General features: G+C 34.8%; 2 protein-coding genes across 5 annotated transcripts; one reads left to right on the top strand and one right to left on the bottom strand.

The window, feature by feature from the left end:
• Nucleotides 1-1,258: 1,258 nt before the first annotated feature.
• LOC106868653 (epsilon-sarcoglycan) lies at nt 1,259-14,016 on the top strand. 4 transcript variants are annotated; one of them, XM_014914021.3, is made up of 5 exons: nt 1,259-2,779; nt 10,022-10,243; nt 11,350-11,376; nt 12,653-12,838; nt 13,815-14,016. In XM_014914021.3, exons 2-5 carry the CDS (start codon nt 10,065-10,067, stop codon nt 13,816-13,818), a joined length of 396 nt encoding a protein of 131 aa, XP_014769507.1. In that variant the 5' UTR covers nt 1,259-2,779; nt 10,022-10,064; the 3' UTR covers nt 13,819-14,016. The 4 variants fall into 4 exon arrangements, with proteins under 4 accessions (XP_014769507.1, XP_014769508.1, XP_014769509.1 ...); XM_014914022.3 differs by lacking the exon at nt 1,259-2,779 and adding an exon at nt 3,928-4,065; XM_014914023.3 differs by lacking the exon at nt 1,259-2,779 and adding an exon at nt 4,442-4,581.
• Nucleotides 14,017-17,354: 3,338 nt separating this feature from the next.
• On the bottom strand, nt 17,355-24,659 carry LOC106868654 (small ribosomal subunit protein eS27-like). Its single transcript, XM_014914025.3, has 4 exons — nt 23,096-24,659; nt 22,365-22,473; nt 19,887-19,997; nt 17,355-17,435 (listed from the first exon to the last, which is right to left on the bottom strand). Exons 1-4 carry the CDS (start codon nt 23,099-23,101, stop codon nt 17,407-17,409), a joined length of 255 nt encoding a protein of 84 aa, XP_014769511.1. The 5' UTR covers nt 23,102-24,659; the 3' UTR covers nt 17,355-17,406.
• Nucleotides 24,660-24,701: the final 42 nt, after the last annotated feature.

Here is a 24,701-nt window from a genome sequence, read left to right as displayed (position 1 = left end):
GGACCAAAGCCAGAGTAAAGAAATGCGAGTGCTGTAAGGGACCCTAAATTGTATATATATTAAAAAAAAAAAAAAAGGCACACATAAATGATAGAAAAACATTTTTTCTTTACAGTTCTATATTTAAGAGATGAGGAATTATGTACATTATTTACATTTGACGGATATTTGTCTTCTTGTTTGTTAATACGTTTGTGTTAACAACAAACAAGATGAGGACAAATATCCGTCAAATGTAAATAATGTATTTTTTTCTTTAATTTTAAACTACAATTTTCACATTTTTTTTTTTTTAGTTTTATCCGTGAGTGACACTGGAAATATTTATTTTACTCAGGATCCATTTCAATGCTCAAAACAGTGGAATTGTTCAATCTGTTTTTATTCATTATGTTCCTTAGTTTATGCTTAATCCTTACCAGTTTTGAAAATGAGCTTTTCTCTATTACAGCTGGTAGTTGTGAGTGACATATGAAAGCTCAAGGCATTTCTACATTTAGAAAACGAAACTCTAAAGCAGTGCTTCGCAAACGGTATGCCGCGGCACACTGGTGTGCCACGAGACGATGCTAGGTGTGCTGTAGTGTAACCTGAATATAATTTTGTTCCCATGTTTAATTATGTTTTTAGTTCAGGTGTGCTGCTGAATTTTGAAAAGAACATAAGTGTACTGCAATTGAAAAACGGTCGTAGAGCACTACTCTAAAGCAGTCATAGGCAAATTGTGACCCACGGAACTTTCTGAATAGCATGCCAACAAAAAATTACCTTGAATTTTGTTGGCAGTGCGACCTGCCTGATGATGAGTCATGTCACATGCAGCCAGCTTCTCGAAAAAAAGTAACCATGCCTGCTCTAAAGAATTGTCAGTCATCTATAAGAATTGGATGAGATATGATGGCTTGGCCATCTCTCCCCAGTTCTTATATTAATCATTAAATCCAGAAATACAACAACACGAGGTATAACGGTAGCAACAGATCAATAGTTTATTCTAGGTTGGTATAGAGCCGTTTCGTTCCTGGGTGAATAGGCATGCCGCTAGAATACCAAAGGAAGCTTCGACCACATGTCGGGGTCGAGTTGGGACAGACGTGTTGTCACCACCGCTGCTGGATGGAAAAGAGATACGTGTTGTCGCCACCGCTGCTAGAGAGAAAAGAGCGCGAACACTATTGCTTTTTCTCCACCTGTTGCATTGCGTATGCGTACTCGGGTACTTCCGCTGACGGCAAATCCCTTGCACATGCACAATGGCACTTCCCAAGATGGCGGCCACACGCGCCACTACACATCAAATGGTAAAACTGTAATTCTACGAAGTTTTACTAGATGACAATATGAGAAGCAGTATTAGTTTTAGACAATGCTATCGACTGCACAGATTCTTCCACACCATTTCGATATGATCCGGCAAGTTTTGATGATCTCTCCATAATTAAATTGCTAAGAATGAAGGAAGCCAAATATAATATTTATGGTTTGATAACCAAGCTATCAATATAGCAAGAAATGCTCTGTTTTTAAACTTCCGAGAAAGGTATCCTGACTTCAATAAATGAGGTAGAAGTGACGAAATCACAGAAACTTGTAATTTCGGCTGTATTCTCTTCGAGTTAGTTGTTCGTGATCTTCTCATTCAGCTCGGCCCTTAGCTTTTTTACTCAATACCTGAGAAAGTAGACCGCATAGCTTGAATATATCCATTTATAGAGTGTGTAAGCTATGCTCAAATCTTCACCAAAATATTACAATGAGGAACTAGTCCTCTGAAAACACCGTAATACTTAATTTCACACAATTACGTTTATTCCTTTTTTTCAACTTTATCATGGTTGAAAATAGTTCTCTAGTTTGTACTGACATTTTCTTTTCTCGTGAGTGTTTTATGAAATGTCATCCAAGACTTGTTTTGTTGCAGAAAAGCTGTGCAAAAGTGCTTCCGTTGCATGAAATGACATACTTTTCACATGGACATATGAGCGCCACCTTTAAACAATGTAGCTGAAAGAAAATGCCACCGATAGGTAAAAGCAAAAATAATATATATAATTCAAAGAAAATTAACGCTTTATGACAGCATTCAGCAGCGCATTTTCAAAAACAAATTACGAATGCGCAAAAAAAGAAAGGGCATCTAATTTGCAAAGTAATTTAATTCTGTAATACGTGCTTATGAACCACTATACTTAACACTGTTGGTAACGTTGCCATAACTTTGTCCACAGCAGTCTTTTATACGTTCTATTTCATGGCTATTAATTTCGACCCCATGTAAATCGCGAGTTAATTATGCGTGCAGACCCCATTTCAGTCAATCAGAACTTTTTTGTTCACATGGTACTCACTAGAACTTTCTATCAACGGAAGCCTTAAATACAGTGGTTTTTAGCGAGAAAAAGCATACTAATACAGCAAAATAAATTATGTTCAACTTGATTTTATATGGGAACAACACACAGCTTAAACAATATCTAATTTATCCATCGAAACGTCGTTACCGTGGGACCAAGATGATCGAAGCAAAGATGGTGGGTATTTTGATCATCGCAATCGATCACCACTAATGCTGTCTGTATTTCTTGAAGCTTTGTACAAATTGTAGCAATAAAAGTATATATAAACTTCCACCAAGTCTTGTCGCAACCCACGCTACAACCCTAACCGCTACCCCAGTGCTAAACTGATACTTTGTTTATCAATTCGAAGAAATGAAAGACGATGTTCCCCCGATGTAATTTGAACTCTGAACGCAGAGAGCCAGAAATGACGCTACAAGGTATTCTATCAAACGATTTTTTGTTTTTTTTCTTTTTACTGATGCTGAACACTGAAAACTCTCAGTGATCCTAAACAACGTTTCTTTGGGACTATCTTGGCGCTATATTAACCACAAAGCAAAATAACCACAGGTTTAGGGCATCACAGAAATGGTAAATGGTTTACGGCACAAAATAAATTACTTTAAACTTGCTAAAGTAAAATTCGAAGTGGTTTATATAGTCAGAAATATAATTTCGAAGTGTTCATAGGATCTGTTCAAAAACTTTACTCTAATAAAAGTAGAACACTTTTCATATATAAACAAATGGAAGTATACAAATATAAACATTATTTCCCATCTTACTGTTAGTTTTGTTTCATGTTGAAAAATCAAAGTTTATTTCATGGTTTATTATTTTTAATATATTTTGAATTACTTATATATGGTGGCATCAACATTTTTTGAGTGCTTAGGGCCTTGTCTAGCCCTACCTCGGCTCCTTATTACTGAATAACTAGGCAACACGTCTACATTTACACCATACGTAAATAAGAAGGTCGGCTTACAATATCTCCTTGTAACATATTTAGTTGGCAGCGGGTGTAAAATTAAATCTAAATCATATGGCCGATTTCTTTTTCAACAAACCCTTCCAGAAAACAGGAAACCGATTCAAATGTTTAGAGAAAATAACCGTCTACCAAATAAGTCTGTAGAACTTTATACTTCAAAACTGTTGAAGGTTATCCTTGATAAATAACACATTTCGTATGTAACCATATTTTTAATCCAAGTTTCTGAACCACTGCTGTTTATTCTAAAGTTGTGCTTTTACAATCGCAAAATTAATCAAAATTAATAGACAAAATTCTTAAACGTATTAATATTAAATTCATTTTTTTTAATAAATATTTGGCACTCAATCGTCATGCATCTGAAGAGGTAAATTATCATCATCATTATCTAATGTCTGTTTTCCATGCTGGCATGGGTTGGACGGTTTGACAGGGGCTGGCAAGTCAGAAGACAGCGCCGAGCTCCATTGTCTGCTTTGGCATGCTTTCTACGGCTTGATGCCCTTCCTAACGCCAACCATTTTACAGTGTGCGCTGGCTGCTTTTTATGTGGCACCAGTAGCAGTGAGGTCACCAAATAATTTACAAGAGAAGACCTCCTCAAATGAGATGGTGGTGGGGTGTTGAGGAAGGTGACTTTGTGCCACATGAGAGGTCAGCAGATGGGCAGAAATAGGCGCTTTGCAATAAAGTAGATACATGGTTACCTCGAGGAGAAAGAGAGAGGTAAGATTTATTCAGATTTCAAAAACTATAGAAATTATAGAGGAAAAAATCGAGCTTAAAAATAAAAAGGAATGCCTATAAAACACTACGATAAAAATATTTTTCGCGTCTATTCAAATAGTATTGGGAAGGATTTTAAAGTATCGAGGCGGTGAGGAGAACGAACGAAATTATCTTACAATGCAATATTGTTGCAGTCGTTAACGTTTACCCAGGTCGACGTTGTTCAAGCCAACTTATGAAAAGCATTCCAGCCGTGGTCATTTTGTCTTTTTCCTCCATTGTTTGTTCTATTTTAAGCTGATAAGGTATAGTTTGATGGAGATTTAGTTGCTATTTCTAAAGAATTAAGCGACTGCATTGAGGCTTTTCTCATTGGCGCGACAGATGTTGATTTTGTGAGTTGATGTGAAAGTCTTGACCTACATTTTCAATAGCCGAAACAGAATATCATCATAAGAATTTAATTTTCTTCTGAAAACAGGATGTCAGCACAGAAAACACTACATAAAAATTGTAAGAAAAATAAGTTAATTCAATGGTTCTTACACTGACAGATATCAGTCCCCAACCCACAAAATTTTAATGAATTTTCTTGCCCCTCCCCACCAACTTCTTTATTAATGAGAAGACAAGACAGACTCTTTGCATCCACATAATTTTTCTTTCTTTATCATTGTGTTTGGACAAGTTTCTAAAGTTTAAAACATCTTTATTTCATTAAACAGCAAATTATCTGCTCTCTTAATTATCTTCCTCTCTTTCTCACACACACAGCGGGGTAGGGCTGCCCCCACGCTTCTGACAAGAAGTGTATATACATATTTATAAAGTTGTTTTCATTTCGCTTTGCCTTTGTAATAACACGTATATTTTAAGGCATCTATTGACCTCTTGGTCGCGGTTCATTAAAGTTATCAAACAGACATACAAATAATGTTTCATTTAAAACACACAAGCAAAGACTGACTTACGATTAACTTCAATCTTGCAAGTCAAAACGTTCTTATGCTTGTATCTAATGTCTTGGACCATATACTAATGAAATAATATTAAAGAACGTCATTTAGGAAAAGTTAGGTTTCACACGCCAGAAGTCTCCTACAGCAAGTTTCTGGAAATATCTAAGATGTCCTCAATGTTCTGTTTTTGCCGTATACTTGATCCTGCATTATGCCTCCAAATAAATGGCTTTAATATTTTTATAAAGAAAAGTGATTATACATATAATTTCGTTATTCAATACAAACTTCAACTAACGAAGACATATATTATAAAATGCTACCCTAATTCTAGAGTAAGCATAGGTAACCTTTTCGGGAAGCGGGCCGCATGAGACGTGGTTCATCATTAGGTGGGCCGCATTACAAAAATAAAAGTGCCGTTTAGAAACTCCTAGACCGTTCTAAAGCTTAGTAGATTACACAAACACGTACGAGATGGCTTTGTGAGTTGAATAACTTTTGAAGAGGTTTTATTAAGGATTCTAAGATTCAAACTAAACCTATTGCTAATGCAAGAAATAAAATTCTTTGATTATTGAAATGTATTAGTTTTAAAATTTAAGAGTTTCTGACTTAACAGGATTTCCTAACTACTTTGGTGTCTTTTGAAAGATTGTTTAACAACAATAAAAAGACATGGCTGAACGAAGATCTATCACTCAGCAATATTTATTTATTTGTTTCTATATTTTTTGACGTTAATATCATTTTAAACTAACTACCACTGCTAGATAAGTTTCGTTATTTGACAGGAGTTATTATTATTTGATGTGTGAAGAACGATGTATCTTCATGTGGTTGATTTCCTTTCTGCGAAAATAGGTACTTCTACTAAAATAGCAGCAGCTAGGCAAGGAGAAGAGAAGCGGTACCATTCCTTAACACGTAATGGCTGACGTTCCCTGTTGCTAAAACTTTTACTTTACCTCTACTAAGAATAACTTCTTCAGAATTATAATTCTTCACATTTCCCTGTTAGATACATGCTCAAAAAGTAAGTTGAATGTTTACTATCAAAGCCTTTACTGATCGATAAATGTAAACTTTGAATGTCATCATAGGTTTTTAAAATTTTATTTGACATTTCATATCTAATTTATATTCTTACGTCTTCTTTAACCCACAATTAATTTCATTGCTTCTTAAACTATTTATATTTCGAACAATTAATATCGTTCTCATCTTATTGTATTCACTTAAATTCAAGTGTGATAAATATTATATATAATGGTCTACTTTAGCTATTCTTTTTTATTTCTTTGTTTACAGAATCATATTTTGGTAAGAAGGAATGAATTCCTTTTATTCTATAAGACTTCGGTAAAAAAAATATTCCATCGTTTTTTCTCTATTTAATGAATGGATTCCGGTTTCAATAAAATATATGTTACTAAAACTAGAAATTGGTTGGTAATTAATGTTGTTATTGTATAATTGATGAAACTTGTTGCGACGGTGGGTGGATGTGTGGTGATGGAGGAGGACAGGGTGGTGGTGGTTATTGACAGACAGCTATCAGAAAAGTTTTTAAATTGTTAGATCCTTATTTTTAATCAACAAGATGTTGGTATTTGCGAATTTAAATTGATCTATTAAAAAATTGATCTATCTGAAGAATGATTTGATTGTTGCCTCTTTAGGAAAACTCAAAACTCACCCATTTCAATTTTTGACACTTGTTACCTTTAACCCCTTTTTTGAATTATGACAACTGTGACTGTTTTTTCTTTTCTTTTTCCACTGTGTGAGTGAAAGCTGGTTTAATAATGCATAATACACGTTCAGAGCTATTCTAGTTTCATTGCACGTCCTTCGCTTTAAACGAAACTATGGGTAAATACAATATACCTGTACACAAGCTTTTATTTGGAAAAAAACTAACGAAAGGCTTCCTGCGTAGTTGTTCGATCTATTCGAAATAAGGGTCAAAGTTTTCTCAAATCTCACCCTAATCTATCGTAAAAAAATAAAGTATCTTAAATACAAGGTGAAATGCGTTTGATCATGGATCTGCGTGATCAGATCTCACCTGGAACTAAACAATTTCCATTCAGAAACGACGGGTGTACTTTTAACACAAATAATTTTTCTTTTTCCATGTTATGTCCACGTCTCTGGTCTACAATACATAATTTCACTCTGCAATATCTATCTACAAATTGGAAGTCGTAGAAATACAGGGGCTGCTTTCGAAACAGATTAATTCAAAGTACAAGAATACAACAGGTGTAAAATAAGTCAGCCATTAGAGGACAGAAGGTGGGGGATGGCAAAGAAGCACAATTTTAAATACTTATTACAAACAGAATGATGAAAACTAAAAAATACTAATAATTGTTGACCAACTGTTTCTAATCTATTTGGATACATAATTATAGTTGACATATATTTGGTTGTTAATTATTTCTATCACGTATTTTGTTTATGATAATTGTTTATAAACAGTTATTGGTAACAGCGCGCTAAAACTGGCGAATATTTCTTTTAAACTGTAGAGATGAGTTAAATTCTTCCTTCAATAAACTAAAAACACTGCACAAAGACAAACTTCAGTAATGTCCTGGCAACCCAATAAGTTCTGGAATGCTTGTCTACAATCGTGCTATCATATATCATGTTTCAACTGGGTGAGAACAGTCTGAGTGTAGATATCACTTGACGGCCATAATCCTTTCTCAGCTGACACCTGTGTATTGATCGGATTGATATAACCAGAAGATTTAATTTGTATCACCTGAAGCCAGGCCTGTCACCAGACTTTGGTGCCTGGGGGTGTTTCAGAATAATTCTGGGTGGGCACTAATTTGTATAGAGGGTAGATTTTTGTAAACTGTAATTTATAAATCTGGGTGCAGCATTAAATAAGTGAATTGGACAGTGCCATCCAGTGCACTCCACTAAGCAACAAGCATGCCGGAAGCAATTAAGGAGGTTTAATCGAGAAATGATATTTTTAACATTAGCTCAAGTCTGTATAATAAAAGCATAGTTTTCAAACAGTATCTTGGACTATACTCTTATATGGCTCATTCCGTTTAAAAACAACAGTGTGTATAAGATATATAAGGGCAGGTTGGTTACTGAAAGATATGTGCAAAATATTTTCAATTTAAGGAAATTTCTTTAATTAGAGAAAGAAAAGAACAACATAGTAGCAAGTGTTTGTAATACTCAAAGAAAGGAAAGCAGCCAGCCGGCAGAAACGTTAGAACGCCGGGTGAAATGCTTAGCGGTATTTCGTCTTGTCTTCACGTTCTGAGTTCAAATTCCGCCGAGGCCGACTTTGCCTTTCATTCTTTCGGGGTCGATAAATTAAGTATCAGTTGCGTACTGGTATCTATCTAATGGACTGGCGCCTCCCCAAAATTTTCGGGCCTTGTGCCTAGAGTAGAAAAAAAAAAAACTCAAAGGGAGGGGAGATAATTTCAAGAAATTGAGAATCAATTTACATAGATGTGCTTAATAAACATGCCTTTGTCTTTTCTTTGAAAATTTCAGAGGTTTGATTGGTAATACTAATGGGTCGAGTGGGCATATAGAAGATTTTTTATTGGCTCACCATGTGATATCAGTTGGGTTGGCCACCATCTGGGGGTTCCAATTGTGTTGTTATCAACTGAAAGAGTTATCTCCTCTCATTTTAATTTCTACCCGGGAACAGGGGCAAGTTGGCAGTTAATGTACCTCCATACCTATTGTTGGTAATTATTTTTAAAGCTTTATCAGAACTCCCATAGTACTTTCATATGACCACGTGAACTGAGCCATTGAGAGGTAACCTAATATATGATAAAGAGATATGTAATCATTTATGTTTGACAGAAACAGACGGGAATATTTTTCAAAGTTGTGGTTAGGTCAGAGTTTTAGCTTCACAGATATGATTGAGGCGTAGTTGAGCTATATGAAGGAAGACGAATAAGATAGGAATAAAATGTATAAATATAATGAAAGAACTATGAGGTATAGCATCCATATCTCCCTCATATCACACAGTTTTAGAATAGGAAAGATACATGCTGGTGTCACATAAAAAACATCCAGTTCATTCTGTAAAGTGGTTGGCATTAGGAAGGGCATCCAGCTATAGAAACTATGCAAAAACGGACAATTGGAGTCTGGGGCAACTCTCTAACTTACCATCTCCTGTCAACCCATCCAATCCATGCCAGTATGGAAAATGGATGTTAAATGATGATGATTTTGGATAATGTTCTAAACCTACAAAAAGCATGAGAGTTGAAGCTGGGGTACTTTTAATCATAGGCTTGCATGTTCAGGGCTAATATAGAGTTTTTAATGAGCTGGTTAGCATGTCTCTGGCCCTGGTATAATTACAAGTTATTGATTCCAATTAGTTGTGTTTAGAACAGTGGAAAGAAATACAAGAAAAGTTGTAATTAACTGTTAAGCTTTATTCAGCCAGTCAGTGAATTTGTACAGCAACTGGTTGGTTAAATCATGATGATAACTTTCTGAAGAAAGTATACATATTTGATTCTCAGATCAGTAGAAATTTGATGTGTGCTTGACAGAAATATATTACATGACTTCTTGCAGTCTCTCATTCTTTCTGTTTATACGAGCGCGGCAAATAGGAACACAAGTAGTGCATCAAAGCTACTTGTTAAACCACTCTCCTCTCTTTCTCTGAAGATTCCCACCTCACTGATGAAAACAGCAAAGGTTCTCTTATTTATAGATGCCATTAGGCTCCAGGAAACAAAATCTATTTTGCCATGCTTCATTGGTCTAACGTATCCAATCTCAACAAAGGTGACTGATACAATAAGTCTCAGGCTTTAAAAAAGTAAGTACCTGGGTTGATTTGTTCAAATAAAGCCATCAAGATGGTGTCCCAGTAAAAAATAAAAGATAGATCGTATAAAATGAGTATTAAAAATCAAAGCACTCTGACAATTTATGCTGTTTTTCTCTTTCTTTCTCTTCAGATTCCCTTTTTCTTTTAATTGGACGTGACTCTGATGTGAAACAATGATCCTCTTGGATAATGTGCTTCCTATCGTCGATGATTTTGATCCTCCCAAATGTCTCAGTGAACGCTGCCATGACATATTTCCTGATTTTGTGACGTTTGTCATCATACCAGCTGCTGTATTGCTTTTGGTTGTTCTCTTTCTCAGCTGCATGATGTGTTGTGGTAGAGTTGGCATGTGAGTATGTTTCAGCATTTCTGAATCTTCTAGTCTAGTATTGATTCTATTACAGAAATTAAAATCTATTTCCAGCCACTTGTGATGTGGACCATATAGCAGAGGTAATATACCTGCCCTAATAGTTCACAACCCATTTTAGATAACACATGGGTGCAGGCATTTCTGTGTAGTGAGAAGTTTGCTTCCCAGCCATGTGGTTTTTGTTTCAATCCCACTGCATGGCCCCCAGAGCTAGTGTCTTCTGCTATAATCCCAAGCTGACCAAAGCTTTATGAGTGGATTTGTTGGACAGAAACTGAAAGAAGTTTGACATATATATATATATATATATATATATATATATATATATATATATATATAGTAGGAGCACTCCATCTGTTATGACGATGAGGGTCCCAGCTGATACGATCAACAGAACTGCTTGTTCATGAAATTAATGTGCAAGCTATGCCATTCAGTTCTAATCTTCGGTGTAAACATGTCTAACCATGGGAAAACATCTTTGCAATGCTGGCAACAGAAAGGGAATCTGCTTGTAATATTCCATATGACTCATGCAAGCATGGAAAAGTGGATGTGAAAATGATATGATGTTGATGACAGTCATTATATATTTGATTGTTTTTCCGTGTCTTATTATATGACCAAATTTCATAATATGATGAGCCATATATGATTTTTGTTTTATGTTCAAGAGCCACAACGTGTATCTTTAAAATTATGCCTATAAATAAGAAAATATACTGCAACAAAATTTTACTCACTAAAGTATAGTGTTTAATCACTGCTTCCTGGTCAATTGTTAAAGGCATTTTAGATAAAATAGCACCAAAGCCCAACATTATCTGAGGAGATGACCATTAAATAGGAGAAAATAAACAATAGCCTAGAGGTGCTAGGAATGAGAGGTAATTTTGATAAAATTGAGAATCAATTTCACTAATTTAATTTATATTAGGGGAGAAATAATCAGTCCTGATCTCTCATTCTCTCACTTTAAAATCTCAAATGGTTTATTCAGTATATTTTTATGAAGTTGCAAATAAATACAAAAATATATAGTAGCAGTTATCTAAAATGTTTTGTTTTTTTCTTCTTTCCAGAGAGAAAAGAATTTGTCAGACACCAGAGTAAGTTAATTTTTTTTGATTTTTAGAAACAATGATCCATATTGAGCTATTTGTCTCATAGTTTAACACCCAATCACAGTTATTGCATTTTGAGGTGGGACAAGACTCTTTGCTCATCGCCATATTACTCATGTACTGGTTCAACTGTCTGATAAAACAGTTGTCATAAAAAAGATCTTGTATAAAATACATGGCAATGTATGCTTCTCTTTTTATTTACAAAGCTATTCAATCCACTAATATTTTTCCAACCATCCATCCATCTTCTCCACTTTCTATTCCTGGGAGGTTCATCTAGGTAGCCCTAAGGCATACCTTTCGTGGGGTTTTATCAGAAGCAGCCATCATTATACTGTCCAACTGAATTCCCAAGTATATCCAACAGAGACGATGAATATTATCTAACCATCTCATTCTTGGTCCACCTCGAGGAATCTTGCTGGTTAGCTCAGCTCAAAGAATTTGTCTAGCAGTTCTTTCCTGTGACATTCTAATAAAATGTCTGTAGTGTCAGAGCTGTGACTTCTCAGAGCAGAGAAGTAGCAACTCAAGCTGGAGAGCCTCCCTGATCTCTGAGCTACTCATCCTGTCTGGTAACGTCACTTCAGAGACCTTTCAGAGGAACAATATTTCAGTTGTTACCCAACATTCTTGACTATAGGTGAGGATAGGCACAAAAACTGAATTGAAGATAGTAAGTTGTTTTTTACACATATTCTTTGCTGTGGATCGAATATGTTGGAGCTAGCACCTGCAATTCTGGTATCATAATCAGCATTAACCTCTTAACATATCTCGTATATTTTCATTCAGACATATCTAGTAAATATATATTTAAATGAAAATATACATTCACTATACTCTGGGGTATCTGTCACTTATTTCTAACCTGAAATACTTCGTCTGTGATGTTATTCCTGTCTTCTACCACTAACCATCATTTCTATCAGTAACTTCGGAATAAATCATAACTGATCCAAAAAAATTTGTGTACTTATTCTTCCTTATACACAGATTCAAAATGAATAAATAAAAAATATTTTTTGCATAGAAATTGAAGACAAATGTGTATGTTAAGAGGTTAAATTAGTGTCGACCTACTATTTACATTTTCAGTGTTAAACCAGATGGCACATAGTTTGTGCCAGTCCTAATGACATATATAGAGTACATCTCTCTACCTTTAACCTATTAGCTGTCTGTTTAGCCACTGGTCTAAATCCTACATCCTTAAAACTCCATTAGTTTTACTTATCACACAAACATTACATTGCAGATCTGAGCTAACTCAGTACACTTCAATTCGGCAAGCTTCCCTTAGTCTTCGTCAATTGTCAAATAATCGCGATACTCCAATAAATATAAGAAGTGCCTCTTTGTCACTTGCACATCAAAAGCGCCGACAGCGTCTCAACAAGGCCCATGGAAATACATCTCAGTCTGCCCCAACAACTTTACAGAGGTAATTATTTTATATATATATTTTTTAACTGTTTAGAATTCATTTTCACCAACATGAATTATTGTATATTATATTGTAATGGATTATTGTATATTTTATCATGTGTCTCCAAACACACATATATACATATACATATCTATAAGTGTGTTGATAGAGAATTTGAAGTTTCACTGATATATGGTTTAAGAAACTTTAAGATTGCTGTCAACAAAAGTAAATCATTTTAAATATCAGACTCTACATATATACCAAGTCTTTAATTCAATTAATGTTTATTGCTTTTATCCATACAAAAATACTTTTAATCAATTATTTTATGTGTGTGTGAAGGCACATTGTTAGAGTGTTGGGATCACAATCATGAGGTGGTGAGTTCGATTCCTGGGCCAGGCTGTGTGTTGTGTTCTTGAGCAAGACACTTTATTTCATGTAGCTCCATTTCACTTAGCTGTAGAAATGAATTGTTTTATTTTCCCATAATACCAACCTGCTCACTAGGTAGGCAGGTCAACATTCCCCTTAAAGGGAATTCTAATCCATTACAGGGTTACCCATTCACAACTGGGTGAACTGGAGCAACATGAAATGAAGTGTTTCGCTCAACAACACAGTGCACTGCCAGGCTGGGAATTGAAACCATGATCTTGCAATGATGAATGCAACACCTAGGCCACACACCTTGTCTCACATACACATATACAACATCTCAGACAAAAAAAAAAAAAACCTGATTTCTTTTGACTGCTGGAGGTGCAGCATGAGTAACTTGCTATCAAGAGTGGTGTGTCATCATGTCTATTTATAACTAGTTTTAGCAATGGTTTTACAGCATGGAAACAAACTGATTAGAATATTAATAGATTGAATCTTGCATTTCTTGTGTGAACCGCATTCACAATAATTCTCATTTGGTTTTTGTATTCCCTTTCTCTTTTCATAAATGGCTGATATTAACGTTGAATAATGAATGTTTTAGATGAAGATCAGAGAAAAACTGATTGCCATGCAGTATATTCAGATCCAAAGCTGAGACAGCCAAGAAATCTACAGAGAAATAAGCATTTTCAGACTCTGATTACAACAATTGTAAAAAAGAAAACAATGCTCCTATTATTTATTGACTCAATGTATTATTCCAAATTGTATACATACTTAAAATAAAATTATCCTATATTAAGGTACAGATTTAATTTTTTCTCTGAAGGTTCCAGGTTCAATCCCACTTTGTGACACCTCGAGCAAGTGTCTTCTGCTATAGCCCTGGGCCAACCAAAGCCATGTGATTTGGTAGACAGAAACCTAAAGAAGCCTATCATATGTGTATATATATGTGTGTGTGTGTGTTACTGTCTCTTTGCCTTGATAGTTGTAAACAAATGTTACTGTCCTTCGTTCATCTTCCATGAAAACGTCTGGTCAAAGAGAATTATTACCTTACTTGGAAACAGGTAAGGGTTGGCAACAAAAAGGTCATCGGCCGTAGTAAATGCACTTTAACAAGATTTATCCAACATGCAAAGATGGAAAAGTGGACTTCAAAGTGACAAGATATGATGTCTGGTATAAAATTTTGGAATGGGTCACTTAACTCCAGCGATAAAGTGGCTGCATTCAGCAAACCGGTAAACGGTAAAGAATTTTGTGTAGTGTGGCCAGTACAAACCAAATGGACAGAAATGGATTAAATAGTGTATACTTTAGTTCAAGCATGAGAAGCCCGACATTGGGGCCACAAGCAACCCTTTTGCTTTTTTTTATAAATGTATGTCAAAGTCATCTGTTCCCGTGCTGGTGGCACATGAAAAGCAACCCGCATACTCTGTGTAGTGGTTGTCATTAGGAAAGTGTTGCCTTGCTTGACACTGATATGTCCCACATTATAACGACTTACTTCATTGTCTGTTGTTGTTGGCACTCCATCGAGGGTTCCAGTTGATCCATTTAACGGAACAGCCTGCTCGTAAAATTAACGTGCAAGTGGCTGAGCACTCCACAGACACGTGTACCCTTAACGTAGTTCTTGGGGATATACAGTGTGACAAGACTGGCCCTTTGAAATACAGGTACAACAGAAACAGGAAGTAAGAGTGAGAGAAAGTTGTGGTGGAAGAGTACAGCAGGGTTCGCCACTGTCCCCTGCTCGAGCCTCGTGGAGCTTTAGGTGTTTTCGCTCAATAAACACTCACAACGCCCAGTCTGGGAATCGAAACCGCAAGTCCGCTGCGCTAACCACTGGCCCATTGCGCCTCCACTTCATTGTCTGTATGACTAGCCCAAATGGCATACCTCGCAGTTTGACACCACTTGTGCCTGTCCACTATTTAATTGTGGTGCAATAGCCCACTTCTCTCACTCGGGGGTGTCCTCCACAACAAAAAGATATCAAGCCATAGAAACCATATCAAAATAGACAATTGGAGTCCAGACAGCTCTTTTCAAACCCTCCAACCCATGCCAGCATGGAAAACAGACATTAAATGATGACGATGATCCAGTCATTGGGCTACAGCTATGCAGGGGCAACATCGTGAAGGGGTTAGAAAAAAAAAAAATCAACTCAACTGATACTTCAGACGAATTACCATGAAGCATTTTACCCAGCATATGAACAATTCAACCAACTCACCCCCTTGTACTCCCTACAGTATTATCCTGTTAGTGGTGTGGACAGAGCTTTATGAGTAATCTCTTATGGCCTGGCCCAATGCAAGTAAGTTCACCCATGCCTACTTTAGACAAAGAGTGATCAACACCATCATTAGCCAGCCATAAAATGAGTAACTGAAGCCAGCTAAGATTGCTGCTAATAGTAATGTTAGAAAGGTGCTGGAAAAGAAATATTAGGATCTGAGATGTTAAATTCATTGGTAATTGAGAGTATCTACTTGGTACAACCTGCTAGAAATAGCAGCCAAATCACACTATGATTACCCTCTAAAAAATAGCCACACTGATCTGGAGTTCCCTAGATGAGGCAGTTAGCATCGAAATGCCTCTAATCAGGTTTGACCTGGGGTTAAACTAAGGAGCCTATAACTTCATTCACCAAGCTGAATGTTAATGAACAAACTCATCAATAAAGTGGAAATGGCTTCATTGACAATCCAGTATTGATTTCCAGTTGTTTCTATTGAGCTGTCAAAAGAACTTGCAACATTAACTTTCTTGATGTTAAATTGTTCCTCATTCAATATTAACTTCCTGTTTTAAAGTGATTTTAATTAAAACCTATTGAAGTTCCTAATATCAGCTTAATAATAAAGTAATTTTACTAAATTGTACATTATTTTCACAATTTAAAATTAAGTTAACCCTTTTGATACCAACCCAGCTGAAACTGGCTGTGTAGTACAAATGTCTTGTTGACATAAGCTTTGAATTAAAATCTTCCACCAAACCTTAGTCACTATTTATGTTCCTAACACCAGCTTAATGATAGCTAAGTTAGTTTACTAAATTTTTTGTTATATTGAAAGTAATTGAAAGAAACAGAGCATCTCAAAATAAATACGGTAATGAAAGAGTTAAAGTCAGTGTATTTCAACAGAAAAACGCTGCCTCAATTAAAAAAAAAACTCTTATTTATGCCAAAACCAGCTGTATATAATCCGGTGCTGAAGCCATATGATCATCTCATTTATTCCAGTGCATTTTACAATGTGCCTTTCCTCCTTTAGACAATCAAGAAGAGAAATTTTATTTCTACAAACTCTCAGCATGACCAAGCCCGCAGAAATATACACCTCCTCCTTACTTAGAAATTCACCAATATATATTTCTATGAGAATGTGCACACACAAAGATACATTCAAATACAATCTTTATTATCCAACCCCAACACACACTGGCTCGTTTCCTTATTACCACTCTCTTGTATTACATTTCTGATAGTATAGTAATGTTCTATAAACACCAACAATGTTATGATTCATGCACAAGTTTGTCAGAAATAGCCAAGACCAATCAACAAACTGCAGAAATTAGTTATCTCTTTTGCTATGGAAATCAGATATATCTGCTCAAAATTTCATTACCAATCTACCTTTTGTTGAGGAATGGCATATATGAAACAATTTATAACAAATTTATTAAGGCAATATCACTTGCAGAAAATGCCAATTCTATTCTTTGGTTGATATTTAAGATCGTTGCTGGAATAACCATGAAATTTAATTCCACATTGAAAAAGTTAATAAGCAATACACTAGACTCTGAAATCAAATTTAAAACGGTTTTAGTCATGAAATATTAGGAAAAAGAATTGCTAATTCTATTGTTTACCAATTTCTAACATTAGCAAAATGCCATACTTTTGCTGGGAAGAGTACATACTAGCCCATGTTTTATAGATCCTGAATATGAAAAGGCAACGTTGACCATAGCAGAATTTCAACTGAAACATGGAAATGAAACGAAATATTTTGTCAGAAACTCTATTTTAACACTTACTATGTATATTAAATAACACTGAAATCACTGGTTTTGTGTAATAAAGTAAAAACTGTAAGACATGAGATGAGGCTCAATTTCTTTTATTTTAAACCATAAATAACTTCAGGTCATCACTATTAATGTTGTTTTCTTCTGAATGAACAACCTGGGGAAAAAGTGAGAAAAGAATTATTAAACGACAGTTGTTATTGTAGAGTCCTCTTCAAAGTAACAAAATAAAACATCGTTCCAAAGGCTGTATGTAGCTTTGATATATATTAACAGTCAAGCATGCAAGTGGCAATACATCATAGCTCTCTCCTCAGTCAATCAAAAATAAAGGACTGTGTTCCACAAGAACTTATGTACATTGACAAGCTAATGCTCAATGCAGAATCAAAAAAATTCCAATATACAATATAAAACAAGTCTGACCTAAGAAGACGGTGGGAAAATATGGTAAAGCCTAGGGTATTAGTTTATAGAAAGGATCTGCTGACCTTGCATAGTATACAAAAAAGGCAAGAATTTAACTGTATTTACTCATTATGAGGGGAAATTTAATACAAAACATCGGGTTCAAAATGGGAGAGAAGCAGTGTTAAAAAGAAAATTTACTACTGATCTTTAGCTACAAAATACAGAGGAGGGGATCACACATTCAAAATCATCGCACTCAAGTAAATACATGTAATCAAGGAAAATATTTTATGTACAAAGATGTAGTTAGTATAACTGGAAGCCAAATTTTTGTAAATACTTGAGATGAACTTGTAACAGTGATAAATGATCATGTGTGTACTGTTGGGTAAATTTTAAGCTCAACAGTTGAAATTAGCATCCTTCATAAGCAAGGATAGAACAGTACTAATTCAGACAAGCATGTTTGACATTGTTCCTTATTTTGTTGCGTGATGTCTTGCATAGTTATATAAATGCTAGGTCTTTTTTACAGGTATATTAGTTAGTCACCACTACTGAGACATTTTATTAACTATCTCACATACAAGTAAAAAAGACCTAGCACTTATATAACTATGCAAGACATCACGCAACAAAATAAGGAACAATGTCAAACATGCTTGTCTGAATTAGTACTGTTCTATCCTTGCTTATATGAAGGATGCTAATTTCAATTGCTGAGCCTAAAATTTACCCAACAGTACATACATGATCATTTATCATTGGTGTTTGATTCCAAAATGACACCATCATTTAATGTCCAATTTCCATGCTGTCACAAGTTAGATGGCTTGACAGAAACTGGCAAGACTAAGGGATGCACCAGGTTCCATAGTCTGTTTTGGCTTGGTTGACCTTCTTAATGCCAACCACTTTACAGAGTGTATTGGATGCTTTTTCTTTTTTACATGGCACTTTAGTTACCAGTAACAAATGAATAATAGAACACATGGGAAAATAAGTTTCATTCAGACCCCCCCCCCCCCCAAGTAGTCCTGAGCATTGTGGGTGGCTACAGGGATGCACCTTTGCAGTCCAAGTACAATCTTTGACAGATTCATTTGCTATAGCTGTAACATGGTTCACAACTAAGCACAGTGATATCACAGATCAATAACGAATGAATTAGTCATAAAGGAGGATGGATGCACTCCCATCCAATCTACCTACAATAGTTAAGCAGCTAATATTTAAGCCCCAGCAAAAGGATTCCAACCACAACTAGATAATTGATGTCTAGTCAATTAAATCTGGTGGTTAGTGCTGTGACCAGTTGGTTCTTTTAGGGCACATTACATTACATTGAAGTTTTCTCTACTGTTTAGGCCAGATCTGGCCAGCTTACTAACCATTAGCATGCAGATTATTCTGCCAAAATGTAATGCTTATCTATTCACTTTGTATTGAATTAATCATGCATTATCCTGTACCTTTGAGATATCGCTGATGTAATTATTTATTTTGAGAATGAAAAAAACTCTATAAGATAGATGTGAGAGGCCAGGGCTAGCTAGTTTGAACATTAAACAGATAGAATATTTTGACCGGATATGGCTGGTTTAAATGTTAAAGGGTTAAAGCAGGGGTCTCCAAAGTGGTCGATATCCCTGGGGATCAATGAGGGGTTGATGATCCAAAAAATTTGGAGACCCTTGGGTTAAAGCAATGATGTGAAAGATGAGACAGCTTTGTGAACAGAGAACAAAATACGTGTGTAAATACATACACATATGCACATTTTGTCGCAAAGAGGATGTGAGATGGTAAATACTATAGCTAAGAGCGTATATATCCCTTAATTTAAGAGATGATAATTATTAAAGACAAAATACACCACATATGAATTAATATACCCTATATGTGAAGAGAATCTTGTATAATGAAGACTTATACCACAAATATTCCCTCAATTACTTATTAACGAAGGAGTAAGAACATAACAATATCGATCTTTTGCAATCTTCTGGTTGCTGAATATTATCTTTAAGGTTAGGCATCACCATTATTTTATGTCACTTTCCAGGCTAACATGTCATCATATTTATTCTAAACTGCCTCTCAGTTCAGAGCTACTGCTCCTTAAGAACAACAAATGGTATCTTCATGCACAGAATTTATTAATATGTTTATTTGAACAAAAGAGAATGCTTCTTACCTTCTGTAAGTCTGGCTTTGCCTCCTGTGGGCTGACATAATACAGTTGAACATCCAACACACAGAACAACAGTCTGAGCATGACTGAATACTGTGGTGATTTTATAACACCCTGGAAAACACAAACCAACACAATTAAAGTCACTCTCTCTACAATATCAGTCAACATATAATTACTTCAAATGTCACAGACAAAATTATGTGAAAACAACCATCTATTAGTTAAATGACAATTATCAAGCAACTTCAACAGATCATCATCATTTAACGTCCATTTACGGTGCTGGCATGGATTGGACGGTTTGACAAGAGCTGGCAAGCCAAAGAACTGCAACAGCTCCATTAAAGACTAAATACTAAAATAGTAGACATAAAAAAACTATTTTCAAATTGCTGCCCTTCAATGAATATATATTCACAAATTTACATTTAGTTAATATAGGCAGATTACATAAAATTAAAATGAAACTAGCAGCATTTGGACATTTCTGAATCCATTCATATTCTTGTTTATCCCAATCATTTCTGAACGAACTCTATGTCAAAAACTGTGGTTATACGGTTGCCTTTTTCAATCCCAGTACATCTAGGAATAAATCACCCGAAATATAGTTTATATTTCAAGATTGTAAGGTGCGTGCGATTTGTGAGATTCCTTTATTTCTAGCAGGTCAAAGCCAAGCGAAAAATTATTTACAGTTTGAAAGTAATAATGCCTTTTGATCCTTAAACATTTCGAAAACCAAAATAAAACAGAGCAAATTTGATGAATCAATATTTATCAAAAGATAAACAAATAATCGTTAATAGTGATTACTAAAAATCGTTAAACCAAAAGTATTTTTTTCCTATGAAAGTGAAAGTCTTTATTCAAGGGAAAGCCCAACTAATATTTAAAAGACGCGTAGAAAGTGGATATCACACTTTGCAATGGCATTCAAACAACTTACACCCCATTCATAGCAACAATCACACGAGCAACGTATCTACAACATTCACCAATACATAAAAATCCTGTATAATTTCAGCTTACAGATTTTTCAGAAAAATAATAATTAAAATCCTTTTACTATAGACACAAAGCCTGAAATTTTATGGGCGGGGATTTAGTTGATTACACTGACCGCAGTATTCAACTGGTATGTATTATATTGATCTCGAAGCGATAAAAGTCAAAGTCAACCTCAGCGGAATTTGAACTTAAAACATAAAGACGGATGAAATGTCTACTAAGCAAATTTGTCCGGCGTGCTAACGATTCTACCAGCTCGCTGCCATAATAATAACGATTTCTTTAAATCAAACTTATTTTACAAAATCGAAAGTTACAATTTTCTTTCGTCAGGTCTTTTTCGATCATTAACGATTATTTGTTTTATTTTTCACACAGATTAATTATCTTTGTTGTTCGTCATTTTAATTGTTCAAAGATCGAAAAATTAATATGAAGTAATCAATATTGTACGCTAACTTCAGAAATTTATTTTATCTCAGTTCATTCATAAAGACATCTGATAAAATGCCAATGTTCGGAATTCAGTTTAGCCTTTCATCCTTTCGGGGTTCGATAAATAAAGTACTGGTTAAATATTGGGAGTCGTACTCAACCTTTTTCCTCTTCAAAATTACTGGTCTTGTGTCAACAAAAAAATAAATCATTATTTTATACATTTGCAGCAAAGACAAATCTGTTGAAGGAGCAGTTAGAAGAATAAAAATGGTGGATATTTTTGAATCCTAAAATATAGATCCAGATTTAACAATCGAAATCAACTTCAAATCACAATCTATTATTTTAATTAAATGACACATTGGATCCTGGGACCAGTTGAATCAGATGTCAAAAGGCTAAACATACAAATGTTAAAGAAAAACAAAAGTGCCTTTCATATTCACATACAAATGAAGGCAAAACAAAAATAGATCTTATGTATTTTAGGAGACTGGCGACTTTAAATTACATATCTAATATTTAAAGCCAGCATGGGCAACCTTTCCGGAGAAGCGGGTTGCAATACTAAGAAAAATTCACGGTAATTTTTCGTTAAGCGTGCTAATTCAGAAAATCCCGCGGGCCGCAGTTTGTTCATGACTCATCTACAGGAATAAACGTTGACTTCTAACAAAATCACTTTATACTATATGACACATTTTCAATTAGTTTCTGAATGGTCATCATGAATATAAATGGGATACACTTAGAAAATACAGTGTGTTCAACTTTGAGATCAACAAGATATTTCAACGCACAAAAAATCATGGGATATGTTGGCACACGCCTTCGAGTTAAAACGAAAGATTGCCTCATGAACCCCTAACCCTAAACAACTGGTGTGTGTATTCTTTACCTTCACCAAATTTTGTATTAGTTATTTAGATATGTATTTTAGTTTCATTTTATGATTGTTTTGTGCCAAAATATTTTGAAACTTATTACCAAGTGTTAAAATACACCTTAAAATAAATAAACTTAACTTACCTGGGCATTTGACATCCATAAAGTAACTGTTTGGAGACTGTACAAGTCTTTTTAGTTTACATTTCCTTCGTTCCTTTTCTAAGGAAGGATGCAATAAATCTTTAGCGAGCTGCAATGATAACAACAGAAATATTAAACACTTAAACATTCACCACGCGTGTCTTCAGAAATATTAAATTAAAAGCACGCACTTAGAATATCTGCTAAAAAGACAGAAATTTTAAAGAGATTACATCTTCCAATGAAGGACTTGACATAACGATTTCAAGAACAAGATAAATGGAGTGAAAATATGATAATTCCCGACCTTTTGGTCGCTTTTAAGCCAATACAAGTGTTATAATTAAGTTATTTAACAAGATCGTGTGCGATCACACACGGTAATCTTAGTTAGTAAAACATGTTTAATAAAGAACTTGCAGAATTAAATTATATAAAGAGCTTGTTGAGAGAAGGTTAAATGGGGAAATGTATTAAAAGAGATATCACTTTTAATTGAGAAATGTTTTTGTTGTTAAACAGACACCATTATTAAATTCGATAAAGCGGAAGTCACGTCGCATGTGTTTATATAACGGGGAAAAAAACATAACAAAAGACCAAATATAACGCTAAATATTGCAGTTTTACCTAATTAAGATAATAATTAACGATTTCTTTGTTATATTTGACAACAATGAGAGAAGATTAAAGCAAAAACAGACGAAAAAACAGAGCAGCAAATTACTAACCGGCATGATGTCCCGTTAAACCGTACAGAAAGGAAGTTCAAGAGGGAATTGCTTATATATATAGTAATAAAGTTAACGACTCATTCTCAGCAATAGTATCGTATTCATGCCATTAATCTTTTTCCATAATTAATTAAATGTTGCTGTATATCTAACTGAAAATATACGCTTTTGCTGATATTTTTATTCTTCGTATAGCAAATACATATCATGAATATTGAAATCAGTGAACTTAATTTAGGTTCAGAATGTGACAAGTGTTGCATATTTAGGTGAAAATTAAATTCAGGCTGTTAAACCGTAACATTGAAATCAAATCTACCTGTTTATTCCTTGTTCTAAGATACATAGAAAGCAAATATACTACTTAATATAGTTTCCTTTCTCATTTTTTTCCGTGGGTATAACTCCTAATTATGAACATTGATACTTTACCGTGGGGAGGGTGGGGTAATTTTGAAATTTTGTCAACATGCAACAAGTTTGCTTCTTAATTTTAAATCAAATTAATTTTCCCTTTTTCCTCCTTGCGACTGAACTACTCAATATATATTTTATTGAGAAATATGTTACCCCACCAATATTTCTTCAGCACGCGCTTCCCCTACACTCCATATTGACCCACGGTGAACATCACCTTTCCAGTTTATTTCATTATAACGAACCAACGACGGAGTTTCTATGAATTCACTCGACCCGCTGGAGATTGCAGCCAAATCGGCGGAGACGGGCTGTATGTTATCTGAACCTTTCCCCACTAACTCAAAACCTAACCCTAACCCCGTTTGCCAAAGCGCATTTTTTCCTTCATATTTATTTCATATAAGGTGCATTTCAACTACTACACTATTTTTTTTTTCACTTTTTCCACCGGGTGTGGATCTATATAAAAACCGGAGGGGGGGGATAGAAATTTTGAAATTTTTTTTTCAGAATCGGAATCTCCATAGCCTAAAACGTGGGATTCCGTAAAAAAAAAGAAAAGGGGGGAAAGGTTCAGATTAGAAATTAATTTTTTTTTTGTAACTGAACACTTTCAAACTTCGGACACTGGTAGAATGTGCCATATAAAACATTTTACTGTTAGTGTTGTTGAGAAAAGCTTATATTTTTTCACTTCAATTCGGTTCAAACTAATAGCCGCAGAGATGTTATTTTCAGAGCAATCGAACCCCCGAAATAGTTTTTTTTTTTATATGTTGGGTTGAAACCATAGATAACACTTCACCCTCGACACAAATACCACGTAAAAAAAAGTAGCGTTACAATATCCTAGTTATTCTCCTTAGCAAGGGATTTGTGTTTAAATAGGAGAAAGTATTTTCAGTCTCTACTAATTTCTCCCTAAAGTCCTAAAGAAGTGAATAATCACATTTCAGTAGCCATCAACTTTTAATATAGGATTTGTACAAATCCAAAACAAAGTTGTTCTCTGAATAGTATTTTTCGTTTTCTAGCGTAAGAGGAATGTCTCTGAGTAAAGTGCAGCAAATATAATACTAAAGCAAATGAACTGTCAGCTGAATACGTGACTGTTTCTCTCTGTCTCTTTCTTTTTTTTCTAATTTCACAGTTACTCCCTCATTTCTCCCCTCTCTATTTAATC

Source organism: Octopus bimaculoides, chromosome 18 (genome assembly GCF_046866305.1).
Source record: "Octopus bimaculoides isolate indiv1 chromosome 18, ASM4686630v1, whole genome shotgun sequence".
Classification (NCBI taxonomy): domain Eukaryota; kingdom Metazoa; phylum Mollusca; class Cephalopoda; order Octopoda; family Octopodidae; genus Octopus; species Octopus bimaculoides.
This window is presented reverse-complemented; position numbering and strand designations above follow the sequence as displayed.